Raw genomic sequence first — 24846 nt, 5'->3', positions numbered from 1 at the left:
TCCTCTCCTTCTCCCTCCTTTGTGCTTTGAATATTTCCCTATTGATTCTTCTTTTTTTGCAATTGTCTTTATGTTTTGCTATGCGTTATGTTTTGCACTCTGTCAAAGCGTCTTTGGGCTTCCTGAAAAGCGCTATATAAAATAAATGCATTATTATTATTATTATTTATAAAATGGCTTACAATGTGAAATGTGATTTCGCAGCTAAATGAAACAACCCTTGAATTTGTCAGGATTCGCCGAAGGTCTGTTTTAATCTTTGGAGCCAATAATCGCTATTTCACGGCAATTTACTAGAAAATAAATCAATTTTTTAGTTTGACCTTGGATTTTCACAATGACCTTGACCTTGAAACATCAAGGTCATGACCCCAATCGATAGACCATCCTCTCAAATATATGTTTAGACACCAAAATTGTGAAAATCGCTCATCTACATCCTGAGATATTTGAGTTTTTGTATTTTTCGATTTTAGTAATGGTTGCCATGGAAACGGGCCATTTTCTCAAAATGCTCAATGATGCCAGTTTGGCATCACTCGGAATCTTGATATGGAGGGTCCATAGATGCATAATCTGAAAAAACATTTTGTAGGTACTCCAGTGCAAGTTTGGGCCAAAAAGCCCAGTTTGGCTGCCGGACTATAATGTCTTATTCAGCTGCAGTACCATGACAAGGCCTTAACCATTGATGTTTGCATTTTTATAACTAGCAAGGGTACCCTCCCTGTGGGCGGGGCTTCAATTGGGAAGCCCAAAGGAAAAGGTAAAATATCAGAAATTGAAGGCGTTTTTATTTTAAACGATTCATATAAACATCCGTTAAATATCACAAGCAAATCATCAAAATCTAAACAGTATTTGTAGAATTTCAATAATAAAAGCCACATCACTGTTCATATCGGTAAATATTATTCCATCGTGTTTCAAATCGTGATATCAACTGTACGCTTTTCTTTAGGGAAAAAAAATTAATGATTTTGTACCTCTTCTTCAGCTTAGAACTTCAGGATAGACGACATTGCAGATAAAAGTTTGTTTTGACATAAAGTTTTGACATCATTCCATTTTTTTCCCCCTAAAGAAACGGGAACAGTTTTTTTGCAGCTTTTGCAGTTTTTCAGCAGTTTTTGCGGTACCTTCGAACGGACAGACGGAAAGACAGACAGACGGACATTTGGTGAATTATAGTATGATGATGTATGCATTCAACAAAGATATTTCGATACGACGGAGAATTAGAATTCCTAGGAACTTTTTGAATGTGTTAAGACTTTTAATGCTGGGCTTGTTCCCATGTACTTGGTAATATGGGTTCTTTGCAGTATATGGTGCACAGGAGAGATTGCTCGACTGTTGTTTGCTGTCTTCATGGCCCCCCTGTTGTACAAGATCCTATAATATACAAATATTTGTAGATTGATTTTACCAGGTGATGACGGGTGCTAGTTAAATAAAATATTTGGTGTACATGGATGACGTCATGCTCTTCGTGTGGGAGGAGTGGTGGATCCCTTCTCACTTATTCAGAGTGGGAAGGTAGATCCCAGTGCCACCGAGGTTGTCAGGGAAGCTCCGGATTGATGAACTGTGGCTGAATGCCAGACGTACTAATGTAGGAAACCCAGGCGATGAAGAACCCAACCCAGCAATAATGGCAGCGATCCAAAGATGAGGAAGAATACCCCACCCGAGGCCACTTGCACATACTGGTGCAGGCATTGCTGTTGGGGTGGGACAGGAGGAATCGGTCTCTGAAATCTAAGTAGACTGGGAAGGGATTCATTTTTCCTGTATTGACCTAATTTATGTATACTAGGGCATGCCCGTACTATATCTATATCTAAAATTATATCCCCCCCTCTATTTACATGAAATGGTTTGGTCCATGAAATGTTTTGGTCCATTCGCAACGCCAAAGCGAACGGCGAACGCTTTACATGAAATGGTTTGGTCCATGAAATGTTTTGGTCCATTCGCAACGCCAAAGCGAACGGTGAACGGCTTGCGAGTACAGTGACAATCCCCCCGGGGTTTTAATTAGTTTTAAAACGGAGCTTGGCAACCGCTGGCGTTCTTTAGCCGGCAGCTTCGCCCGCCCGAACGCCGTTACAGTACCTTCGACCGCGAGTTGCTCGGACTTCACTTGGCGGTCAGGCACTTCCGCCATCTGCTCGTGCGAGTACAGTGACAATCCCCCCCCCCCCCCCTCTATTTACATGAAATGGTTTTTATTAGTTTTAAAACATAGTTTAACGCCAACATAGCGCCAACATAGTTTGCAAACGTGAAATAAATGAATACGCTCTCAAATGTGCCATCCGAGGCAGAGTGTGTCCGCCACGTTCGGCACACGCGATACTCGCTGCTCTCTGATTGGTTGAATCGTTTTTTGGACATAGCTCGGTAAGTAGTTGTCCGATTAATATGAAACCTTGAAAAGGCACATCCTCGGGTCCCCAGCAATATACCTGGCAAGTTTAAAGTATATCGGACCCGTGGTTGTCGAGAAACAGCGGTCACAGACAAACAAACGTACAAACGTACAAACGTACAAACAAACACACAGAGATTACTGGAATTATAGATAGATACTCCCTCCTTGCCATCCCACCAGGCTAAAGTTCTCTGGAAGAGTGCCTTTTATGGTTTTGGGAAGCACAGTATCGCTTGGCTTGGACAGGCAACTATACTCAAGTTAGTTAACTGTGATGCAACAGAAAGCCTTGTGGTGTCTGAAGTCCCCCAGCCTCTGCCATTTTGGGTGTTGACCCTTCGCTGGAGCAAAATGGCTTTTTCGCTACGACAAAGTTAATGTACCATCGTTCCACCTGTCCATTGACGCAGACTGACACGAGCTTTCACAAAGTCTAGTTTTCCATTCTATCTCTAATTACAGGCCTGTGTTCTGTATCTTCTGCTTTTTTAATACTATCACCTTGTTGTTCATGCTTATTCAGTTGTGATCTGTATTGACATCCGTGTGCTCTTATTCTTTTATTCTCCATTCATTATTCTTTTATTCTCCAGTCGTAGCCACACTACCAGCTTCACATGGTAATACAGTACTGCCAATTAATGACAGTATGGTATCATCAACAATGACAGTATGGTAAGTCTAGTCTCACTATGGTAAGTCTTTTGATATTTTAAGTTTTATTTTCCATTTTGCATGGTAAGTCTTTTTCACGTATACGATGATGCTGACGTGTAAGATCTTCCAACAATGACAGTTAAAGGGTTGAAGTGGATCTTTTGCAGATAGGCAAGCCATTGGCCTGATTCATAGGCTGTCCTTTGGCTGCTCGTTCCAGTATCTGGAGTAATGTGCCATTGGTAACATTGTAGAGTCGTTACAATGAGTTAGTAAGGCAAATGGTAAAGGGTTTCTGAGATAAATCCATTGAAGAGAATTGAGATTATATAAGATATTGCAAATTAATTGGCAGTACTGTATTACCATGTGAAGCTGGTAGTGTGGCTACGAAATGAGGGGACTTTTTGGTGGATTTCTATCTTAACTTCATGAGTTGTACATTTCATCATTATTTCTTATTGTGCGCTTAATCCACCAACATGCAATGATGACAATGATACATTTCTGTTTATTACTGTATAAAACAGGGGTATCATAGGGGAAGTCAGGGGGTCTCGCTGCCTTGGGCCCAGGGTCCATTGAGGGGCCCGAGCTTCTCCTGTATTTTTTTGTAAACACAACAGTGAAACCCCTCATCGGCTCATCCTCATTTCCTCATCGTTACATTTAAACCCAGAAGCTGATTTTGCTTTCCTTGCCGGCTTTCTTCCCGGAAACAAAACAACATTTACCGCTGTTAATGGTACAGTTTCAAACTTTACAGCAAATCAACCAAAATGTGCATTACAAAGAAAAGGGCTTGTATCCTTTATTTATTTATTTATTATTAACCATCTTCTCACGTAAATTTTTCCAATAAATGAATGAATGATCGTTTTAAGGCCATTTTGCCCCGCTAGAGCGAGGGTTAGCCTTGTGGGCCCCATGGCAATCATGGTTCCCTGTTTGAGGCAATGTTTTTTTTATGGCCGGATGCCCTTCCTGACACCAACCCTTAGTCTCGCCTCTTACGATGCGCAGGGATACGGTGTACCTATTCTAAATTGGGGTACACACAAGCTGGTAGCAAGCTGGTACTCAATTTGCCGACCTCAGAAGGATGACCTCAGAAGAGTCAACCCCCCTTGCGTTAATTCAGCGATCGGCCGGGATTCGAACTCAGGATCTTTGGATCCTAAGCCGGCACCCTAACCGCTAAGCCGACACCAGGCTTTTTCCAACCTTATGGAGAAATAGTGTTCAACAGTCGAGGGTGCGATTTGACTTCAATTTTCAATTTCAAAATTTCAATAGTGCGAAATGTCCCGCTATCTCCTTTATTTTCGATCATGCGGTTAAATAAAAGTGACCATTTGGTTTTTTTTTATTACGTTTTTTGTTTTTCATTAAAGAAAGTTCCTTTAAAAGTTATAAAAGAGAGAAAGGGTGGGGTCGGGGGCCCCGAGGTTGTTTGCCTCGGGGCCCATGTTTGCTCTCGACGCCCCTGCTGCATAATACCGCTACTTTATGGTAAATTGTTCAACTCGGGGATACTTGAAAGGTAAACATAATGTTTAGTATAGTTAGTGACTTGTGGTACATGGTTCTGGAAACTCGGTACATATAACTGTTTGGACAAGTCATATTTCCTGAAAGTAAAAATTAAAGAGTATTTGTTAAGGACACTGCAGTATATGGGTGTCACATGTGTTAATTGTGTTAAAATAAATGTCAATAATTTGTTCTTAGATGATATTCTCAATCAACATCCTAATGTTTACAGTAAGGAGATCAAACTACACCCATATTGCTACACCCATATTTTTGAACCAACAATGTGTACAGTCATCATTGAGAGATAGGGCCAAAAACGATATATAGGATGATATTTCAAAACGTTTTGGACGAATAATGATAAAAGTAGCTGGATGAGTTGGGTAGGTGACACGAACAAGCCAATTAGATTTTGGTTCAGGTCCGGATCCATATCTGGCCTATCAGTGGGTAACAAAAACTAGGGATGGGATATATTCAACCCCCATCGTCCAACTTCCCCTCTAAATATTCAACTATGACCTGTTGGTGGTAAATTGGGTTGGTGGTAAATTTGGAGTGAAAAACCTGTTGATCATTTTAAAAAAACGGTTGTGATTAGCACTCGGATAATCTCGCTCGGTCATATCTGGCTGCTTAAATGGCACGACCCACCAACAGGGAACGTATTGACCTGGAGTATGTCAATTAGGACCTCCGGAGCAATAGGCTGTACTCCAAGCCCTCGACCCAAGGGCTAGGTCGTAACACCACCCCCCTCACCCTCGGACACACTCATGGAAGTAAATTTAATTATAGGGAATTTAGAATGGTGAGGCCCAGTCTGATCTTTTCAACAACCTGATCTAACATGAATAATAGTAATAATAATTGGAAACAATAATAAGGATAATGACACGACTCCCCCTGCCGCTCCCACAGGTGTGCGAGTAGAGATAACACACGAACACACACACACAGTCGTACTTGCAGCTATATTGTTCTGGATTGAAGGAATGTGAGTGAGGGCTTTGAGAACTCCAAGGCTGACATGGAATACCAGCCGCAGTCACTGCCACGGTTCCACGGTAGTTCTCTCCACTACCCTCCTGGCAGTGTCGACCCCCAGAGGTGCCGAGTCTTCCGGACGGGGCTGCAAATGGTCATCGTGAATGATTTCACATGGGGTCTGAGGCACACTCACCTGGGAATGCATATTCAGAACCAGGATTTTAAGCAAAACATCCGAGGAAGGCTTAAAATGGAAGAATAAACGAAGTATTTCAAGATGACAATGTCACACGAAGATCAGTACAGTACAGTCAATAATATAGAAAGATTTAAAAACACCGAGTGGAAGTAAAAATGGGCACCACAAGGGAAGCCATTTTGGCAAGAGATTCATAATGATAGCCAGGAAGTGATGCAAATTACCAAAATATATGAATAATAAAAACCTACCAGTTTGGCATTTGGCAATATTGCAATACTCCCAGTTTTCATCATCGTCATCAACGTAGCACCAGGGCCGAAGGAGGTTGTTGGGGTTACGGCAGAAGTTATCCAGAAGGTCTTTATCTGGGTTCCTGCACCGGAAACGTGATGTAAAGGATGAATGTAAATGGCACTGTGATTCACTGATACATTTATCACATCACAGAGTATTACTTACTGTATTGTCTAAGAAAGCATATGATGTCATGGTTGTTGTTATAGTTACTATACCTCTTCCCGCCAAGGTGTCGGACCTGGGGTCCCGTGTAGGCCTATTCGCATTTGCCGGTGCATGTTAAAGATCTCGTGGTATCTTTTGATAAAGAGTTGACAATTATCACCACACCCTGGGCAAATTCCCAATGATTGCCTTGTTGTTTTGGGACACCGTTCCAATGGCGAAGCCACGCCCCAGTGATGATGCAAGCAGTGACGTAAATTAATAATTAAATTCCGGTCCAGTGAATGCGATGATTGCTCATGACTCCTGAACACCCTTTGTTGGGCCTTACGGCATCTTTAACTGAATGTGAACTCTTCTAGAGCTGCAAAGGTACCATAGACAACTCACTATTCAATCCTTCTTCATTCGTATGCAGCACAATAATGGTGTGGAGTAGCATCATTGACCAAGGGCGTGGCTGTGTCACTGATGTGGTGCCCTCTGCTGGTAGGCAAATTAATGAATATATGAATGATCGTTTTAAGGCCATTTTCCCCGCTACAGTGGGGGTTAGCGTTGCGGGCCCCATAACAATCCCTGTTTGAGGCAATTTTTTTTATTTTTATGGCCGGATGCCCTTCCTGGCGCCAACCCTTAGTCGCCTCTTACGATGCGCAGGGATACGGTGTACCTATTCTAAATCAGGGTACACACCGGGATAATTCATCCAGCAAGCTGGTACTCAATTTGCCGACCTCGGAAGGATGACAGGCTGAGTTAACCCCCCTGGCGTTAATTCAGCGATCGATCGGGATTCGAACCCAGGATCCTAGGATCCCAAGCCTGCACCCTAACTGCTAAGCCAACACCAGGTTAGCGTAGGAATTTATTTATGGTGCCGGCGACAGCTCGCCTACTCTTCGTGAAGGACACTATAATAATAATAATAATAATGCATTTATTTTATATAGCGCTTTTCAGGAAGCCCAAAGACGCTTTGACAGAGTGCAAAACATAATGCATAAAACCACCTTTAGAGGCCATTTTTCCCCGCAAGCAGGGGTTGGCCTTTTTCGGGAACTGTGGTTGTTGTTGTTTTTCGGTCCCCTTTTTGAAGCAATGTTTTACGGCCGGATGCCCTTCCTGACGCCAACCCTTTTTGCCGCCTTTAACGACAAGCAGGGAATTACCAGTGAACTGGTACTCAATTTGCCGACCTCGGAAGGATGACAGGCTGAGTCAACCCCCCTGGCGTTAATTCAGCGATTGACCGGGATTCAGAACCCAGGATCCTAGGATCCTAAGCCGGCACCCTAGCCGCTAGCCCAACACCAGGGACAAGATATTTGCCACTTTTACACACATTTTCAATATATTTGCCACTTTTACACACATTTTACAAGAGATTTGCCACTTTTACACACATTTTACATGATATTTGCCACTTTTACACACATTTTCAATATATTTGCCACTTTTACACACATTTTACAATATATTTGCCACTTTTACACACATTTTACAATATATTTGCCACTTTCACACACATTTTACAAGAGATTTGCCACTTTTACACACATTTTACAATCTATTTGCCACTTTTACACACATTGTACAATATATTTGCCACTTTTACACACATTTTACAAGAGATTTGCCACTTTTACACACATAGCAAAACATAAAAACAATTTCAAAAAAAGAAGAATCAATAGGGAAAATATTCAAAGCACAAAGGAGGGAGAAGGAGAGGAGATAGTCAGCGGTTAGATTCTGTGGGTTAAATGTTGAATGCAGTGTTGAACAGGTTGGTCTTGAGTGATGTTTTGAATGTGGTGAGTGAGGAGGAGTCTCTGATGGTGTGAGGTAGTGAGTTCCAGAGGGTGGGAGCAGCGATGGAGAAGGCCCTGTCCCCCCAGGATCTAAATTTGGTCCGGATGGGGGGGGGGGGTCAGGAGGTTGGTACCAGCAGAGCGGAGGTTGCGGGTGGGAGTGTGTCTGGAGAGGAGGTCAGCCAGGTAGGATGGGGCCAGGTTATGGAGAGCTTTGTAGGTCAAGAGGAGGATTTTGTACTGGATTCTCTGGCTGGGAGATGGGGAGCCAGTGAAGCTTGTAAAGGACGGGGGTGATGTGGTCACAGGTCCGGGAATGGGTGAGTAGACGGGCAGCGGAGTTCTGAATGTATTGGAGTTTGGGATCTTTAATGTTCATCAACGAATGCTGGCAGACGGGACGTCCGTTTAACCCTATCGGACCCGCTGTCGACTTTTTCCATTGTGTGGCTACAGGATCGAAATGAACGGGTCCGATAGGGTTAATGTCCATATGAGGGACAACGGCACACACATTGATGAATCATCGTGCCTGTAAAACACCAGGATGGCAGTTTACAGCTGGGTCGGGATTCAAACTCAGGCTACACAACGTCGAGGCAAGTGTGCGTACCTCTAGAATCTTGGCCATCCTGTCAGCCTACTCCATCATAAGGTGGTGCCACAGCAGTCCTCAACAACATCGACAGAAATTTATAATTTGGCTGATGTATCAACACACAATGTCTTACTCTTTTTTGTAGGTAATGTGTAATGCTAAACATCCACAAGTGAATAATAGCAAATAGTCAAGCTGGCTTCATGTCTCCTCTGAATTATGGCACACACATTGATACAATGCGAAGCACCAGGACATCAGTTTATAGGTGGTTGGGAAAATGAACCAAGACTAGACCCTTTAAGTTATGCTGTCAGTTAAATTACATGGTTAGCTCAGTGTTATTTGTATGTGCAAACAACAAATGCAACCAATTAGTTGGGTTTATTGGTAGAAAGAGTGAGCCAGATCAATGGAAGGAAAGACTGTGAGTAGATATCGAGGAAAAGGTTTGTGTACGTTAAGATGGATAAATGTGAGTAATATAGGAGGACAGGTAAAAGGTAGGAAGGTTAACATGAATAACACAAACAAACTGCGATAACACAAACTAGCATCACCAAGTCGAGTGACCAAAACTCCGTCGAAAGGTTGGACGAATCGACAGTTTTAGGCAAAACAAGCATTATATGGTTATTTATATTGTGACGTAATCAATTTGTCTGTCTTGTACAATTGACTTTCATTAGAGTATTCTACATTAAATAATGCAATGCAGTACTGTACATATTATTATAGTTATATAATATACAGTACGTATTTTAGTTATATATGTATTATAGTTTATATTGTAGTTTATAGTTTATATTATTATAAATTATAGCATTACATTATAATATATTATTATATATTATATTATTATTTATTTTATTATTATAAATTTTATATCTTTTATTATTTTATATTATTATTTTATTATTACTTATATGTATTATTATATTATATATTATTATATTATATATTATATTAAATTATATATTATAGTTTATATTATTATAATTATATATTATTCGTTTATAGTTTCTATTGTATACATTTTATAGTTTATATTATAATAATAATAATAATAATAATAATAATAATAATAATAATTCATTTATTTTGTATAGCGCTTTTCCAGAAGCCCAAAGGCGCTTTGACAGAGTGGAAAACATAATGCATAACAATACATGAAAACAACAATTGCAAAAAGACAAGAATCAATAGGGAAATATTTAAAGCAAAAGGAGGGAGAAGGAGAAGAGATAGTCAGGGGTTAAATGCTGTGGGTTGAATGTTGAATGCAGTGTTGAACAGGTGGGTCTTTAGTGATGTTTTGAATGTGGTGAGTGAGGAGGAGTCTCTGATGGTGTGAGGTAGTGAGTTCCAGAGGGTGGGAGCAGCGATGGAGAAGGCCCTGTCCCCCCAGGATCTGAATTTGATCCGGATGGAGGGGGTCAGGAGGTTGGTACCAGCAGAGCGGAGGTTGCGGGTGGGAGTGTGTCTGGAGAGGAGGTCAGCCAGGTAGGATGGGGCCAGGTTATGGAGGGCTTTGTATGTCAAGAGGAGGATTTTGTACTGGATTCTCTGGGGGATGGGGAGCCAGTGAAGCTTGTAAAGGACGGGGGTGATGTGGTCACGGGTCCGGGAATGGGTGAGTAGACAGGCAGCGGAGTTCTGAATGTATTGGAGTTTATTGGTGATTTTTGAGGGTGAACCATAGAGGAGGCTATTGCAGTAGTCCAGACGGGAGGTGATGAAGGCGTGGATGAGGGTTTCTGCAGCCGTGGAGGAGAGGGATGAGCGGAGACGGGTAATGTTTTTCAGGTGAAAGAAGGCTGACTTTGTGATCTGTTTAGTGTATTTGTCGAAGGAAAGGGTTTGGTCAAAGATGACGCCAAGATTCCGGATGTGAGGGGAGGTGGATACTGGGATACCGTCGATGTTGAGGGCAAAGTTATGGGTGGATTTTGTGAGCGTTTTTGGGCCAATGACGATTATTTCAGATTTATCACAGTTAAGCTTAAGGAAGTTGATTTGAAGCCAGGATTTTATTTCAGTGATGCAGTTTGTCAGGCTAGAGTGGGTGTCGGTGGAGACGGACTTGGTGGAGATGAAAAGCTGGATGTCATCGGCGAAGCAGTGGAATTGGAGACCATGACGGCGGATTAAGTGACCGAGGGGGGACAGGTAAAGGATGAAGAGGAGGGGGCCAAGAACTGAACCTTGGGGGACACCTTGGGGGAGGGGAGCAGTGGGGGATTTGCAGTTATTGATGGAGATGAACTGGCGTCTGTCAGAGAGGTATGATTTAATCCAAGAGAGGGCAGTGCCGGTAACGTTAAAGGTGGATTCAAGTCGGGTGAGGAGGATGGTGTGATCGATGGTGTCAAAGGCAGCGCTGAGGTCGAGGAGGACGAGAATGTTGAGGTTGCCAGCGTCAGAGGAGAGGAGAAGGTCGTTGGTGATTTTGAGGAGAGCAGTTTCAGTACTGTGGTTGGAGCGGAATCCGGATTGGAATGTTTCATACAGGTTATTGGCAGAGAGATGATGTTTGAGTTGAGTGGCTACAGCGCGTTCCAAAACTTTTGACAGAAAGGGTAGGTTGGAGATGGGTCTGAAGTTGTTTAGGGTGTCAGGGTTTAGACCAGGTTTTTTTAGAATGGGGGTAACAGCAGCAATTTTGAGGGAAGGTGGGACGATGCCTGTAGACAGGGAGGAGTTTATTGTTGCAATGATAAGTGGAGAGAGAGCAGGGAGGGAGGCCTTGACAAAGCTGGAGGGGATGGGGTCAAGAGTGCAGGTGGCAGTTTTCATTCCTATGAGGAGTTCAGAGAGGTCAGTAGGGGAGATTGGGGAGAACCGAGACAGGGGATGGCAGGACAAGGGGGGGGGGGGCAGGTGGTTGGAGGGGGAGCGGGTGCGGCGGTGGTCAGGCTGTTGTAGATGTTGTCAATTTTGCGTTGGAAGAAAGAGAGGAAGGAGATGCAGTTGTCTACTGTGAATGACTGGGTGGTGGTGTTCAGGGGGCGGAGGAGTTTGTTTATTGTCGAGAAGAGTGCTTTTGGGTTTCTGGAGCCAGAGTGGATAATTTGAGAGTAGTAGGCGGAGCGGGCGTGGGAGAGGGTATCTTTGTAGTGTTGTAGGTGGTCCTTGTAGGCTTGGGAGTGAACTGTGAGACCCGTTTTATTGCGGAGTCTTTCAAGTTGGCGAGCACGAGTTTTCATCAGGCGGAGTTCAGGGGTAAACCAGGGAGCAGAATGGGTGAAAGAAACTGTTTTGGATTTTACAGGCGCAAGCTGGTCAAGGCAGGAGGAGAGAATGTGGTTGTAGTAGTCAGTGAGGTCGGAAGGGGTGTGGAGGTCAATGAAGGGAGAAGTGGACATTTTTTCAGAGAGGGTGGATGAGAATGAGGTAGGTGAAAGAGCGTTTAGCTTACGGAAGTTGATAGTGCGATAATGCCTTGGTGTTGGGGCGGGGATGTTGATGGTCAGAGTGATGGCTATGTGGTCAGAGAGGGTGAGGTCGGAGCCAGAGAGATGGTGCAAATTTAATCCAGTGGAGCAGACAAGGTCCAAAATGTGACCACGGATATGGGTAGGAAAGTCGACATGTTGAGTGAGGTTAAAGCAGGTGAGTAAATCAGTGAAGTCAGTGGTTATTGTGGAGTCAGTGGAGTCCATGTGGATATTGAAATCACCAAGGAGGAGGATTGAGGGGGAGAGGGAACATAGCTGGGTCAGAAAGTAGGAGAAGTCAGACAGGAATGATGGGTGTGGTTTGGGAGGGCGGTAGACGACAGCCATGACTGACTGCGTGCGACCAGAGAGTTTAAAAGCCAGGTGTTCAAATGATGGAGCAGATGAGATGGAGATGAGGTTGGTCTTGATGTCTTGACGGTGGATAACGGCAATTCCACCACCTCGGCCCTCCGAGCGTGGTTTATTGACGTAGGAATATCCATTGGGTGTGGTGAGGTTGAGTGTGTAGTAGTCCAGAGGTTGTTGCCAGGTTTCGGTGAGACAGAGAAAGTCCAGTTTGTTATCCAGGATGTATTCGTTCAGGATGAGGCATTTGTTGTTGAGGGACCAGGTGTTGAACAGGGTGAGCTTGATGTTGTTTCGAACAGCAGGGATGAATTCAGGTGATTTAGCCAGGGTTCGTAGGCAGGAGGTGCGATCGTGTGCGTTGCTGTGACCAGGTGCGCTGGGACGAAGAGTGAGAGTGCGCTGAGCCGACCAGAGGACGGGGATGGAGTGACCTGATTGCAAATAAACAAACTTACGACCGGAGCCGCGGTGAATGTACCTGGGTCGTCGGAGGAGTCCATTTGATTTGATAGCAGAGATGCATGATGGGGTGGAGCGGGTATTGAGCAGAAGGAGCCTTGCGGCGGAGTACCGCAGAGCCATGCCAGGCAGGAGCGGAGAGACGACGAGGCCAAGGTTGAGGAGGTGAAACAATGGTCCCAACCCACGAGAGCGGGCCTGAGGAAACGAAGGAGCCAGGTAGGTGAAGCCAGGAGCCGAGCCGGGACCAAGCAGAGGGCAGGCAGGAGCAAAGAGACGATCACGAGGCCAAGGTTGATCACGGCAAAGCGGCAAATGCAGCGGCAATCGACCGCCGCCGCTACAAATCTAGATCACGGCGGGAAACCGCCACCAAACCGCTGCGATGGTCACAACCCACGAGAGCGCGCCCGAGGAAACAGCGAGCAGGCGAAGGAGCCGGGCAGGCGAAGCAGGGAGCAGAGCCGGGGCTATGCAGAGGGCCGACTCAATGGCCAAAAAATCCGCACGACCACCAAAAAAGAAAGCAACTGACAGTGGCCCGGTCGAAGAAGCGGCGAGCATGTGACGCCTGCGTCCTCTTCATACCGGACCGGAAGCGGAAGCAATTATAGATTGTAGTTTATATTATATATGTATTATAGTGTAGCGGCTACCGCTGGGTTTTCACAATCGCCTTGCACCTATCAAGGACGCGGAGCGATCACCATGCCGGGCTCGTCCAGGACGCCCGGGCAGGCCCGCGCTCAACTTGCCAGGCCTCGGTCGGGACGCCCGGGCATGCCCGGGCAGGCTCGCCCTCAACTTGCCAGGCCGCAGCCAGGACGCTGGGCCACGCCCCCTCTCGCCTTTCCTGGGCAAGCGCTCCGGGATAATTTGTATATATATTGCTGCCCGATAAACGGGCTTTTCAGAGTGCCTGAGTGTTTGGTTTGATTAAAGATCTCGCGAGATCTCGGAGACGGTGGGAGGGATTTTCGAAGCTCCACACGGTCTCCACGTTTTTCGAAGTTAAGTCTGTTCACAATTGTATTTTGTCGAAACTGTATTTATCTTTCGGTGTGTGAAGTTATTGTGTGCAACTTTGGTTGTTTCTCGGTGTTTATCTTTCATAAATTGATCGTCTGTTTGCCGTGTCGCGAGCAATAGGGGGGGGGCCTGGGGCATCAGTCACTTCAAGTTTTTGAAAAAGTTTGATTTTTGGTACCATTTTGAAGCTTAGGGTCTAAGTAAGAATTTTGGTCCGAGTGGACAAAGATCACATGGAGTCTTCATACATTCCCGCCATTTTCCAAGATGGCCGCCATCAAAATCTAATACTGACAATATCTCGGAAACTAATCAACCTAGAAACATGAATTTGGTGTCTATACCTAGGTTTTCATGGTCAAGGAATCCAATAAAACCATTTCTGACTACATCAGAGTATTTATTTGTCCCGAAATGGTAAATTACACAACAAACGTTATAGCAGAATTTAGCAGAATTATGCATGTTAACAATTAAGCACATACGAACGTAAATTCTATAAAATACCATGAATATAAACCGAACATTCTATTTTCATTGTTCTTAGTGATATTTGATTGATTAGGTAAGTGCAACTAAAAAATCATTACTCATTCTCACAACCATCATGGTCATTTAGTTGGGACATGTGCACTTGCATAAACGTGAGCACTTCAAGTCAGCTTTTTTGCACTTGCATGACGAGCAAGGTTTTGTGCACGCGCATTTTACGTCTAGATCAAACACATCCCTGGCAAGGGGCAACGTGGTCCAGATGGGAACCAGTTGGCCATCTTTTTCCATCCATCCATGATTGCTTGGGCTTGGGACTAGTGCCAGTGGCTCGTGCGCTGTAGTCCAGATGCTCGCCTGGAAGACACTCCTTTTGAGATGTTGGTCCAGCGCATCACTTGTAGGGGGTATTCTTTCCACATCCCTAGTCCTGTGACAGAAAACCCTCATTCGAACAAGGTCAACGTTGGTGTCATCAGTGATAGGTTCGTTGGAGTACATTTTGCAAACAAAGTGACTCACCACTTCCCTCAACTCTGGCGATGTAAGAAACGGGGTGCTAGCAATTGTCGCAAACTCACTCAAGAGGGGTGGAACCTCATCTTTCCGCTTGAAGCAGTATCGCTTGCCCTTGAATTTGAAAGCTGACGTGCTGTCTGATCCAGTGAATGCATGAAAGAGAGCCAAGGCTTTACATGTTGTCACACCCAAACTTGAGGCAATGTTGTTGAGGGAGATCATTTTGACTGTCTTTCCTGCTTTGAAAGAAATCCAGATATCTGACTCCGGATTCACCGCCTTGATGTGGTGGAAGTTACACAGAAGTAATACGACAACGTCTGTGTCGCCAGTATAGACCATTCCCAGTGATGAATATTGGAGGGCATGAAGAAGATGTACCAGGACACGAGTGTCTGCCTCCTCATGATTACATCGTCCCATGGGCGGTCCATTCCCTGCATTGAGGACTTGGTCACCAGAAGTGATATAAACCTGTTTGCCATCTTGGAATGGTGTTTGCACAATGCTTGTTGACAGGAACTAGGGCATGCCCGTACTATATATAAGCTAGGACGTGCCCGTACGTGGGTGCCCGTTCCTTGCCAAAAAAAAAAAAAAAAAAAAATTTGTGTAGGGGTGTGTGTGTGTAAACATCCTAGGGCGTGCCCGTACGTGGGTGCAAAAAAAACATGCGTGCAAACAACAACAACAACAAAAAAACTTTGAAACCACGTGGCAGTAACGACCACAGAACCCCCCCCCCCCTCTATTTACATGAATGGTTTGGTCCATTCGCAACGACCACAGAACCCCCCCCTCTATTTACATGCAATGGTTTGGTCCAAAGCGAACGGCTTGCAGTGTTTGGTAAAGAAATCGCCATAGCTCGGTAACTACTTGTCCGATTAATATGAAACCTTGAAAAGGCACATCCTCGGGTCCCCAGCAATATACCTGGCAAGTTTCAAGTATATCGGACCGGTAGTTGTCGAGAAACAGCGGTCACAGACAAACATACACACATACAAACACACATACAAACACACATACACACAGAGATTAATGGAATTATAGATAGATGAGAAGAGCTCTTTTTTATTTTCGGCATTAGCCAAAAAGTTTTGCCAGTTTCCAGGCACTTTGGCAGAACCAGATACTCGCTGTCGTGTGCCTGTTCCTCGCTTTTCTCTTGTGGTCGCTTTGATTGACATTGTGCGATACTGATCCCATACAATATCCACTCTCGCTGCTCTTTTCAACTCATGCTGGATTCTTGGGCAGAATACTTTGGTGAAATATTCATCAAATGTTTTGCCTTGGACAGTTGTGCCAGGAAGAGAGTGGATCAGTGCACCACCATCAATAACGATGACCCCATAATCATCTGGTGCGACGAGCTCCTCATCCGCGGATAGTCCGGTACTTGCACTTGCTTCCATAATGCACGCCAATAAATCTGACTTGGTGCAAGAGTTGATGGACCCATCAGAAGCCAGTGCATCTGGTGATGAGGAGGATTCGTGACGGAAAAATTCCTCCAAATTTCCACCCCGGCTATCAACCATAATGAATGCTTGTCCATACAGCTCTGTATGTTGTTTGAAGTGCTGCACCTTCTTCTGAAGTGCTGTCTTTTTTCGAGTTTTCTCCTCATGGAACAGCAGCAAGTTGTTTTTCTTGATCGGAGCTGCCAGAGGTACATCATTTGAGTCCAGCACATTCTTCCGAAAGTGGTCATACTGCTCTTGTCCTCTAGATTCTAAGACACGGACCGATGTGGCGGCAGACTTGTCAACACACACTTTATTGTCTAATGTAACTAGTTCTGCACTACTCTCTTCAAAGGGATTCCCTCTGCTTTGCAGCACATCCATGAGATTTGTGACATGACGCCTAAATCGGTGCTGGGATGTACTTCCTTCCTCGTGATGAGGGAGCTCTTGATCTTCGTCGTCATCTACATCAGTGAATTGCTCTAGAACACGGCTAATTTCTGGACCAGTTGCAATCCAGCGTTCTAGCATCTCAGGGTTCTCTGTGATCCCGATCACTCCCCCAACCCCTTTCACCCGTTTGTTGGCCTGCTCGTGTGCTTGATCAATCGGAATGGAAGAGTAACGATGATTGCTTCGACTTATTGCCCAGTGACCTGCTTCAAACTCCTCTTGGATGCTAGATGGAAGACTTTCAAGGTCTCTGATGAATACGGGAACCCACCTTGCATAATTCTGGTGATCAAGTGCAAAGAACAGAAGCACAAGGTTTTGCAGAGTAGCCACCATAAGTTTGAACTTTCGCTCTCTGTGTGATCTAATAAACATGAAGATGAGCTGTTCGTACTTGTGAATGAGTAACCAGAACTGCACTGTTGGTTTCTCTTTGCAAGCTACAGAGACCCAGTCGTCGAAGGTCATTTCACTTCCGCCGTCCTCATAGGCTCGTTTCAGTAGACTATCGAGCACCACAACAGTAATCTGGTGAGCATACCGTGTTCTCATTGGATCATTTGCTCTCAAGTAAGATGTCGCTGCAGCTACTGTCAAGGCAATGCCAGCCTCTGCAAAGGCTTCAGGCCATCCAGACCCTCGTAGGAAATCTCCCATAGTCGCCCACAAAGCCATTTCGATGCGGAGCCCTCCCAACATCACCAGAAACGTATCTTCTCCAAAGAGTTCAGGAAAGGTCCATTGCATTTTCTTGGCAATATCAAAGAGTGGCTGGTCCACTGCCATGATTGGGATTTGCTGTGGGTTGAGGAACTCGGTTGTTTTCTTGACCAGGTCCATTCCATGTCGAATCATTTTTGGTGTAGCTGCTTTATCACGGAATAGTGGTAGCATGGCTTCAATACATTTCTCTGTTGATCCCACAGCATCCGATCGAGAAACATGATATGCCGACCACATAATTGGAGGAACAGTTTCACTTTCAAATTCCATTTGCATATTTTCCTGCACCATTTTCATCCAGGCCTTTTCATGGTGTTCCTCCTTGTCAAATGACGCCATGGACTGTGGCTGCACGTCTTTCACAGGAGGTTGGGTGACAAGATTCCGGCTCATAGGTGGAACAAACGTGTACAGAGGAGGCAGCATTGGTCCCTTGGTGCTTGATGCTCGTCGATGGAAGTCGATTTCTATAGGTTCTTGGTCCAGCCCTGGGTTTTCTACTGAAGGAAACTGAAACATGGAGATACCTGTTCCATGAAATGAGGATGTGGCTGTTCTGGACGTAGGATTGTGATCTAGATTGTCAAGGGCTGCAACCGTAAAAATCTGCTGACGAAGGTTGCTAGGACAGACTATATCAGCGTTGGCATGTGCTCTTTCAGCAGTAGCTTGTGCATATCCAACTTCAATGGTAAGCACTCTCTTATATGACACGCTAAGGCAATACTGATGTAGCAGTTGTACCAGTTTCTTGCTCCTTGTTTGGGAATGCAGTTTTAAGGCCAAAAACACTGCAAGAGGAGGCTCACATCTCCAGTTTGCAGGAAGAGAAGTGATGTTCAACATGGTTAGTTGACTCATGGAGAGAACTGTCCTGGAATTGTCTTGCATAGGAGATGATTTAGGACCAGTAAGCAGTTGACGAAAGAAATATTTCAGCTTTGTTGGAACAGCAGATTCCTCACAACCTTCAGGAAATGACCCCTTGAAATTGAAAGCAGTATCATGATCCAAAACTGCTTTAGGTAGAATTGATGCTGCCAACAGTAAGGTACGTGATTCTTCCTCTGGTGTCTGGCTCGCGCTGGAGATGATTTTTCGAGCTGTCTCTGAGCAAACAAGGAATACTCGATTTCGGATCCCTTTTTCTTCTGTCAGATGTGGGAAGTGTTCAAGTACTCTCTCTTTCAGGCGTGTGCAGTTCACTGTCTTACGAATCTCATGCTGTCCCAACCTTTCCGTCATCATATCTGTCAAATCTTGGAGAGCAAAGATTCTACGTCCTCCAGCAATTTCTTCACTGACGAATTGTAGTAGCTCATTTTCTACTGTGATTTCAGTGTCTTGGGTGACTTGACCTTGTTTTGTACTGATTAGCATTTCATAATGCCGACGGTTGAATTTAGTGTAGCAATATCGATGATAGTTAGCTTCAATAGCTACCAGATCTCCTTCTGCAAGCCGTGCTACAATGCGATCCTCTCCCAATGAAACTGCTTTGTCATGGATGTTCTCGGTGAGGGAAACTTTTTGGAATGAATGGTCATCTTTACTCGTTTCTTTATTACAGAAGAGACATAAATTTCGATTAGTTTCTGTGCTAGATCTTCTTGGTCGTTTTCGTAGAGGTGGCAAGCCTTTGGAAGAACGTGTTTTTGCCCGGTCAAGTGCTGATGCCTTGTACAACTGACGACATGTTTTGTGCCAGGATGCTCGATTTGCTTGCATAGATCCTTCATCTGGAAGTTCCAAGTTTGGGTGAGGTGCAGCATCAACATCTCGGAATTGATTTACAAGGCTGATAATATCTTTGTATGCCTCCGCCCTACGTACACCAACTGGGTTGTCAAGAGGACAGACAAGTTCTTCGTTTGTTTTTTCTTGGCAGAGGACACACAACTCACAGTTCGTTGTCTCAGCCATCACACTAGCCTGGAACGAAAAGAAAATACATGTAAGTATATAATAACCAAGCATAATCAAGTATACATGGACATAACATAACACAAAAATCTGACAAGTAGGGATTCAGCAGAAGCAGTTGCACATACATATGAATTATCCAAACCGATTTCCAAATATACAAAATGTATTCATGTGTGCTGACTTATATAACACAATGGCTATTGTATTTAGATATTTGGATACATACTGATATATCAACAGATATATAATGCGACTAGAAAATGTGCTAATGAGTTCGTGTACTGCACAGATATTCCAGCAAACAACCTAAGCTGATTCCATGATCACAAAGGATAAATGTGAGATCCTAATTGCCATGGTTATTTTTCTACTTTTGGGGAACAGAGATACACCTACTGATTTAGAGACATAACTGTTTGCTTCCCTGGCCATAAAATTCTAGGCATGGACACCAACAGCATGACTGAAGGTTTAGTGGTTTTGGAAGTATAGCCGATATAGGATTTTGGTGGCGGCCATCTTGAATTTTACCATTCGGGACAAATAAATACTCTGATGTAGTCAGAAATGGTTTTATTTGATTCCTTGACCATGAAAACCTAGGTATAGACACCAAATTCATGTTTCTAGGTTGATTAGTTTCCGAGATATTGTCAGTATTAGATTTTGATGGTGGCCATCTTGGAAAATGGCGGGAATGTATGAAGACTCCATGTGATCTTTGTCCACTCGGACCAAAATTGTTACTTAGACCCTAAGCTTCGACCTGGTACCAAAAACTAAACTTTTTCAAAAACTTGAAGTGAAAATGAAAATTTGTTCATGGTGGGAACCCCACTACAAGGCCTTTGCCGCGTCGCGAACGATTTGAAATCGAAGTTAAGTGATTGTTCCCATTTGTATTTTCGTTAAAACTGTATTTATTTATGGTGTTGTACGTATATTGTGTCCCGACGAAGATTTTTCGGTGCAAATCTTTCATACCTGTATTGAAAATCGTGTTAATTCATGTCGTGTCTTGAGGCCTTGTACAGTGTGCACTGTACAACCTTGAGGCTTTGTTTTTCTCTCAGCGGTCCGTCGTTTGTGATCCAATAACTTTCGTTCTCTGTATTCCCAGTCTTTTCACCCATAGCCTACTTCCTTGTGTAAATCTCAACTCAAAAAAAACAAAAAAAACAAACAAAAAAAACATTTCCTTCTCTGTTCTCATTCGTTTATTCATTCTTATTCGTTCGTTCGTTCTTCGACCACGTGTTTCTCCCCCATTTCCCCAGATAGTTTTCACTCATTAACCTTCAATGTTTACACTTTCCCCTCAAGTTATGTATTCCGTCATATTTTATAACACCTTTTTCTTCTTCTTCTTTAAAAGGCTGCTTTCAACTTGCTCACCTAATCAATTCATCCCAAAAAAAATATCCATCTCCTATAGTGCCTTTTTTCTACATTCCCTAAACTCTCCTGCACTCCATCCTCCATCCAGCGTCCTTAAACTTATTTTTAACTCGAAGGTCACAAGAAACTCATTTTCCAATAAATGTTCGTTTCCCATAAATCGTACACTTTCAAAAATCCAATCTCACCCCTCCCCTCCAAATCTTCCCCATAACCCCTCCCCTCCAAATCTTCCCCATCACCCCTCCCCTCCAAATCTTCCCCATCACCCATCCCTTTCAAATCTCCCCCCTTGCCCCCTCCCTCCTAAACTACCCCCTCACCCCTCCCCGCCAAGACGCCCCCTCGCCCCTCCCCTCCTAGACTCCTGCCTCACCCCTCCCCTCCAAATCTCCCCCATATCCCATCCCTTTCAAATCCCTCACCTTGTCCCTTCCCTCCCAAACTCCCCCCTCACCCCTCCCCTTCAAATCTCCCCACCCTCATTGCTTCTCAATTTCCCCCCTTCAACTCCCCCTCCTCAAAGCGTCCTCCCCGCTTCTTCCCCCTTCAAACTCTCACCTCCATCTCCCCCAACCTTCTGCCTCGCTCTTCCCCCTCCTCAAATAACACCTCATTGTGGCTCACCCAATCACCATCAAACCTTTTGTCCGCCCCATCCTTCCCTTTCTCCGAGCTATTCTGAAATCTCTGACACACCTTCAACAGCTCTCCCTACCTCTTCCACCTCTTCCACATCTTACCCTACCCCTCCTCCCCCCTGTTCTGTATCTGATGCTCCCCCTTCCTCTTCATTAACGGTATGGACCTCAAACATCCGGGGCCTTCGTTCAAACTTAACTGATCTCTCCATACAGGTTGCTGCTGTCAAACCAGACGTGATCTGCTTAACAGAAACTTTCCTCCTTTATGATGTCTCTGATTCCATAGTATCTCTCCCGGGCTACTCCCTCCTCCGGTATGATAGACCTGAGCCTCGTCCTGGAGGCGGGGTTGCTATCTTTATCAAAAACTCTCTTCCTCAATCGCCCTGCACTGCACTCTCTCCACCTCACCCCCAGGAATACCTCTGGCTACGGCTTCCCCTTCGCTCCCACCTCTTGTTCATATGTGTGTTGTACCGTCCACCAAACAGTGATGACTCCATCTACATCTCGCTGTCTGATGATATGGACCAACTTCTATCTACTCATCCCAACTCTCTCTTCCTCATATGTGGTGATTTCAACTGTCATCATGCCAGTTGGCTGGGTGTGGGTACCTCTCTCACCAGCCATGGCTCCTCAGCAAAGGACTTCTGCGACTCACTGGGACTGACACAATCTGTCAATTTCCCGACCCGGATCTCAGTCAACGGAACATCTTCTCTTCTGGACTTGGTTATGACTAACTTCCCTGAAAATGTCTGCTGCTCTTCTTCTGCTCCGATCGGATCATCTGATCATGTCCTTGTTAAAGTGGACATCTCTCTGACCATCCTCAGGGAGCCTGCTCAGCGTCGACGAGTCTGGCATTTCACTCAGGCCAACTGGCACGGTCTTCAAGCAGCCATCAATCATCTGGACTGGTCTCCCATCTCTACCACCTCTGACATCAACTCATCCTGGGAATTCTTCCAAAGTAAATTGCTCTCTCTCATGCACAGATTTATCCCATCTCGTCTTCAGTTGTCATACCCTTCCTCCCGTCCATGGTACACGGAATCTTGTGGTGAGGCTGTTGCCCAGAAACAACTTGCCTTCGTCTCCTGGAAAGCAAATCCAATGGAAGGAAATCTCATTTCCTTTCACAAAGCCCGAAACAAGTGTGTGTCCACCCTCAGGAGAGCCAGGAAACAATATCTCTCCGTTCTCAAGACCGAACTCTCTTATCTGTTTCCCTCTTCCAAATCCTGGTGGCGTCTGGTCAAATCCGTTTCTGGTGTTTGTTCCCCCTCCATCCCCTCCCTTACCTCAAACGGCTACACAGCTGACTCCGCACGTGAAAAAGCTGAATGCCTCAACTCTGTGTTTGCCTCTAAATCTTGTGTCCCAAACCCATCCCTCTCTGTACCCACCATACCCAGTCGTACCCTGCTGCTCCTGGACTCCGTGTCCTTTCCTCCTGACAAGGTGGAAAAGTTTCTGTCAACCCTCGACTCTGATTCTGCAACTGGACCCGACGGCATCAGCCCACGGGTCCTAAAATCCTGCTCTGCTGCTCTATCTCACCCTCTCTCTGTTCTCTTCACCCTCTCTTTTGCTCAAGGTCAACTGCCATCTGCTTGGAAATCAGCCAACATCACCGCTTTGCACAAAAAAGGTGCAAAAACAGATCCTAGCAACTACAGACCAATCAGCCTTCTCCCAATTATCAGCAAAGTCATGGAATCCATCATTGCTTCGGATATGAAATCTTTCCTCTTCTCCAATGGCTTGATCTCTGATCATCAATTTAGTTTCAGACCAGGTCACTCTACTCTGGACATGCTGCTTCTGCTGTCTCAACAATGGATGGAGGTCCTCAATGCCAAACAGGAAATTAGAGCTGTCTCCCTCGACATATCACGTGCCTTCGACACGGTCTGGCACCCCGCTCTGCTCACCAAACTCTCCTCCTTTGGTATCCATGGAAATCTCCACGCATGGCTGGCGGACTTCCCCTCTAGTCGTCGTCAACGTGTGGCCCTGAATGGGTTTCTCTCATCTCCTCTTCCTGTTCAGGCTGGACTTCCCCAAGGCAGTGTTCTGGGCCCCGTGCTTTTTCTGGTCTTCATCAATGATCTCTCTGACTCTCTCGAAAATCCTCTCTATCTCTTTGCTGATGACTCCACTCTCTGCCGCTCCATTCCTCTTCCCTCAGATCGGCAGTCTGCTGCCTCCTCACTCTCTGAAGACCTGGACAAAATCACAGACTGGTCAAACAAGTGGAACATGTCTTTCAATCCTGACAAATCTCACACTCTTACTATGTCTCTCCGAAAAGATCGACTGGACAACCCTCCCATCTACTTTCTCAACAATCCTCTCCAAGAAGTTCTGTCGCTCAAGATTTTGGGTCTCATTATCTGCCATGATCTTTCTTGGGAAAACCACATTTCCAAGCTGGCCTCCAAAGCCAGTCGCCGACTGGGCATCCTCCGTCGTGCGAAGTCCTTCCTCGGCACACCTGAGCTCCTCACCACATACAAGGCTTTCATCCGCAGCTCAATGGAATACTGTTCTCCCCTATGGGCCGGTGCTCCTGCCTCACACCTAGTTCAGCTTCACGCTGTTGAAACCAAAGCTTTCAGAATTATTGGAATCTCCCGCGATGAAGCTATCTCTGAGGGCCTTTCACTCACTCACCGCAGGCAGGTAGGTGGTCTTTCTGTCTTCTACCGACTCCTCTCCGGCCTTGCACCCCCAGCTCTCTCTGTGCTCTGTCCCCCAAATATTCCTACAGGTCGCACAAGATCTGCCAGCAACCCTCTGATGGTTAAACTGCCGAAATCTCGGCTCTCTGCTCACCTTCACTCTTTCATTCCTCTTTTCTCCCGCCTCTGGAACAAACTCCCTCACTCCCTTCAATCCCACTCCTCCCTCCAGGTCTTTAAAACAGCTGTTCACCACCATCTCTTATCTTCCCCCATCCAAAACCTTGATCTTTTCTACCCCCGCTAATTCACCCCAGATCCACCTTGTTTGAAATTCCAACTTCTTTCCTGGAAGTCCTGGCAGTGTCCATATGTTTTATACCTCTCCCACCGCCCCCTTCCCATGCCCCCCCCCCCAAAGCCCTCACCCTCTCTCAGATCTCTCGATGTCTCCATGTCTCTCGGTCCCTGCTCTCAAATGTTGTGTTTGTGTCCTTCCCCCTCTCTCCCCATCTTGTCTACCGCTCCCGATG

The 24846-nt window shown here is 45.1% G+C and overlaps 1 protein-coding gene across 1 annotated transcript in view; it reads right to left on the bottom strand.

The window, feature by feature from the left end:
* LOC137437055 (hepatocyte growth factor-like protein) overlaps window positions 1-24846 on the bottom strand; it is a 173184-nt gene that overhangs the window by 105172 nt on the left and 43166 nt on the right. Inside the window, exons 7-8 of the mRNA XM_068131392.2 lie at window positions 6071-6195; window positions 5597-5762 (exon numbers count right to left, since the gene is read on the bottom strand). Coding sequence (XP_067987493.2) covers window positions 5597-5762; window positions 6071-6195 — 291 coding nt within the window. The remainder of the gene's footprint in view (window positions 1-5596; window positions 5763-6070; window positions 6196-24846) is intronic.

This window comes from Myxine glutinosa, chromosome 11 (genome assembly GCF_964187855.1).
Source record: "Myxine glutinosa chromosome 11, kmMyxGlut1.1, whole genome shotgun sequence".
NCBI lineage: Eukaryota > Metazoa > Chordata > Myxini > Myxiniformes > Myxinidae > Myxine > Myxine glutinosa.
The sequence above is the reverse complement of the archived record's forward strand: the minus strand, read 5'-3'. Positions and strand labels throughout refer to the sequence as shown.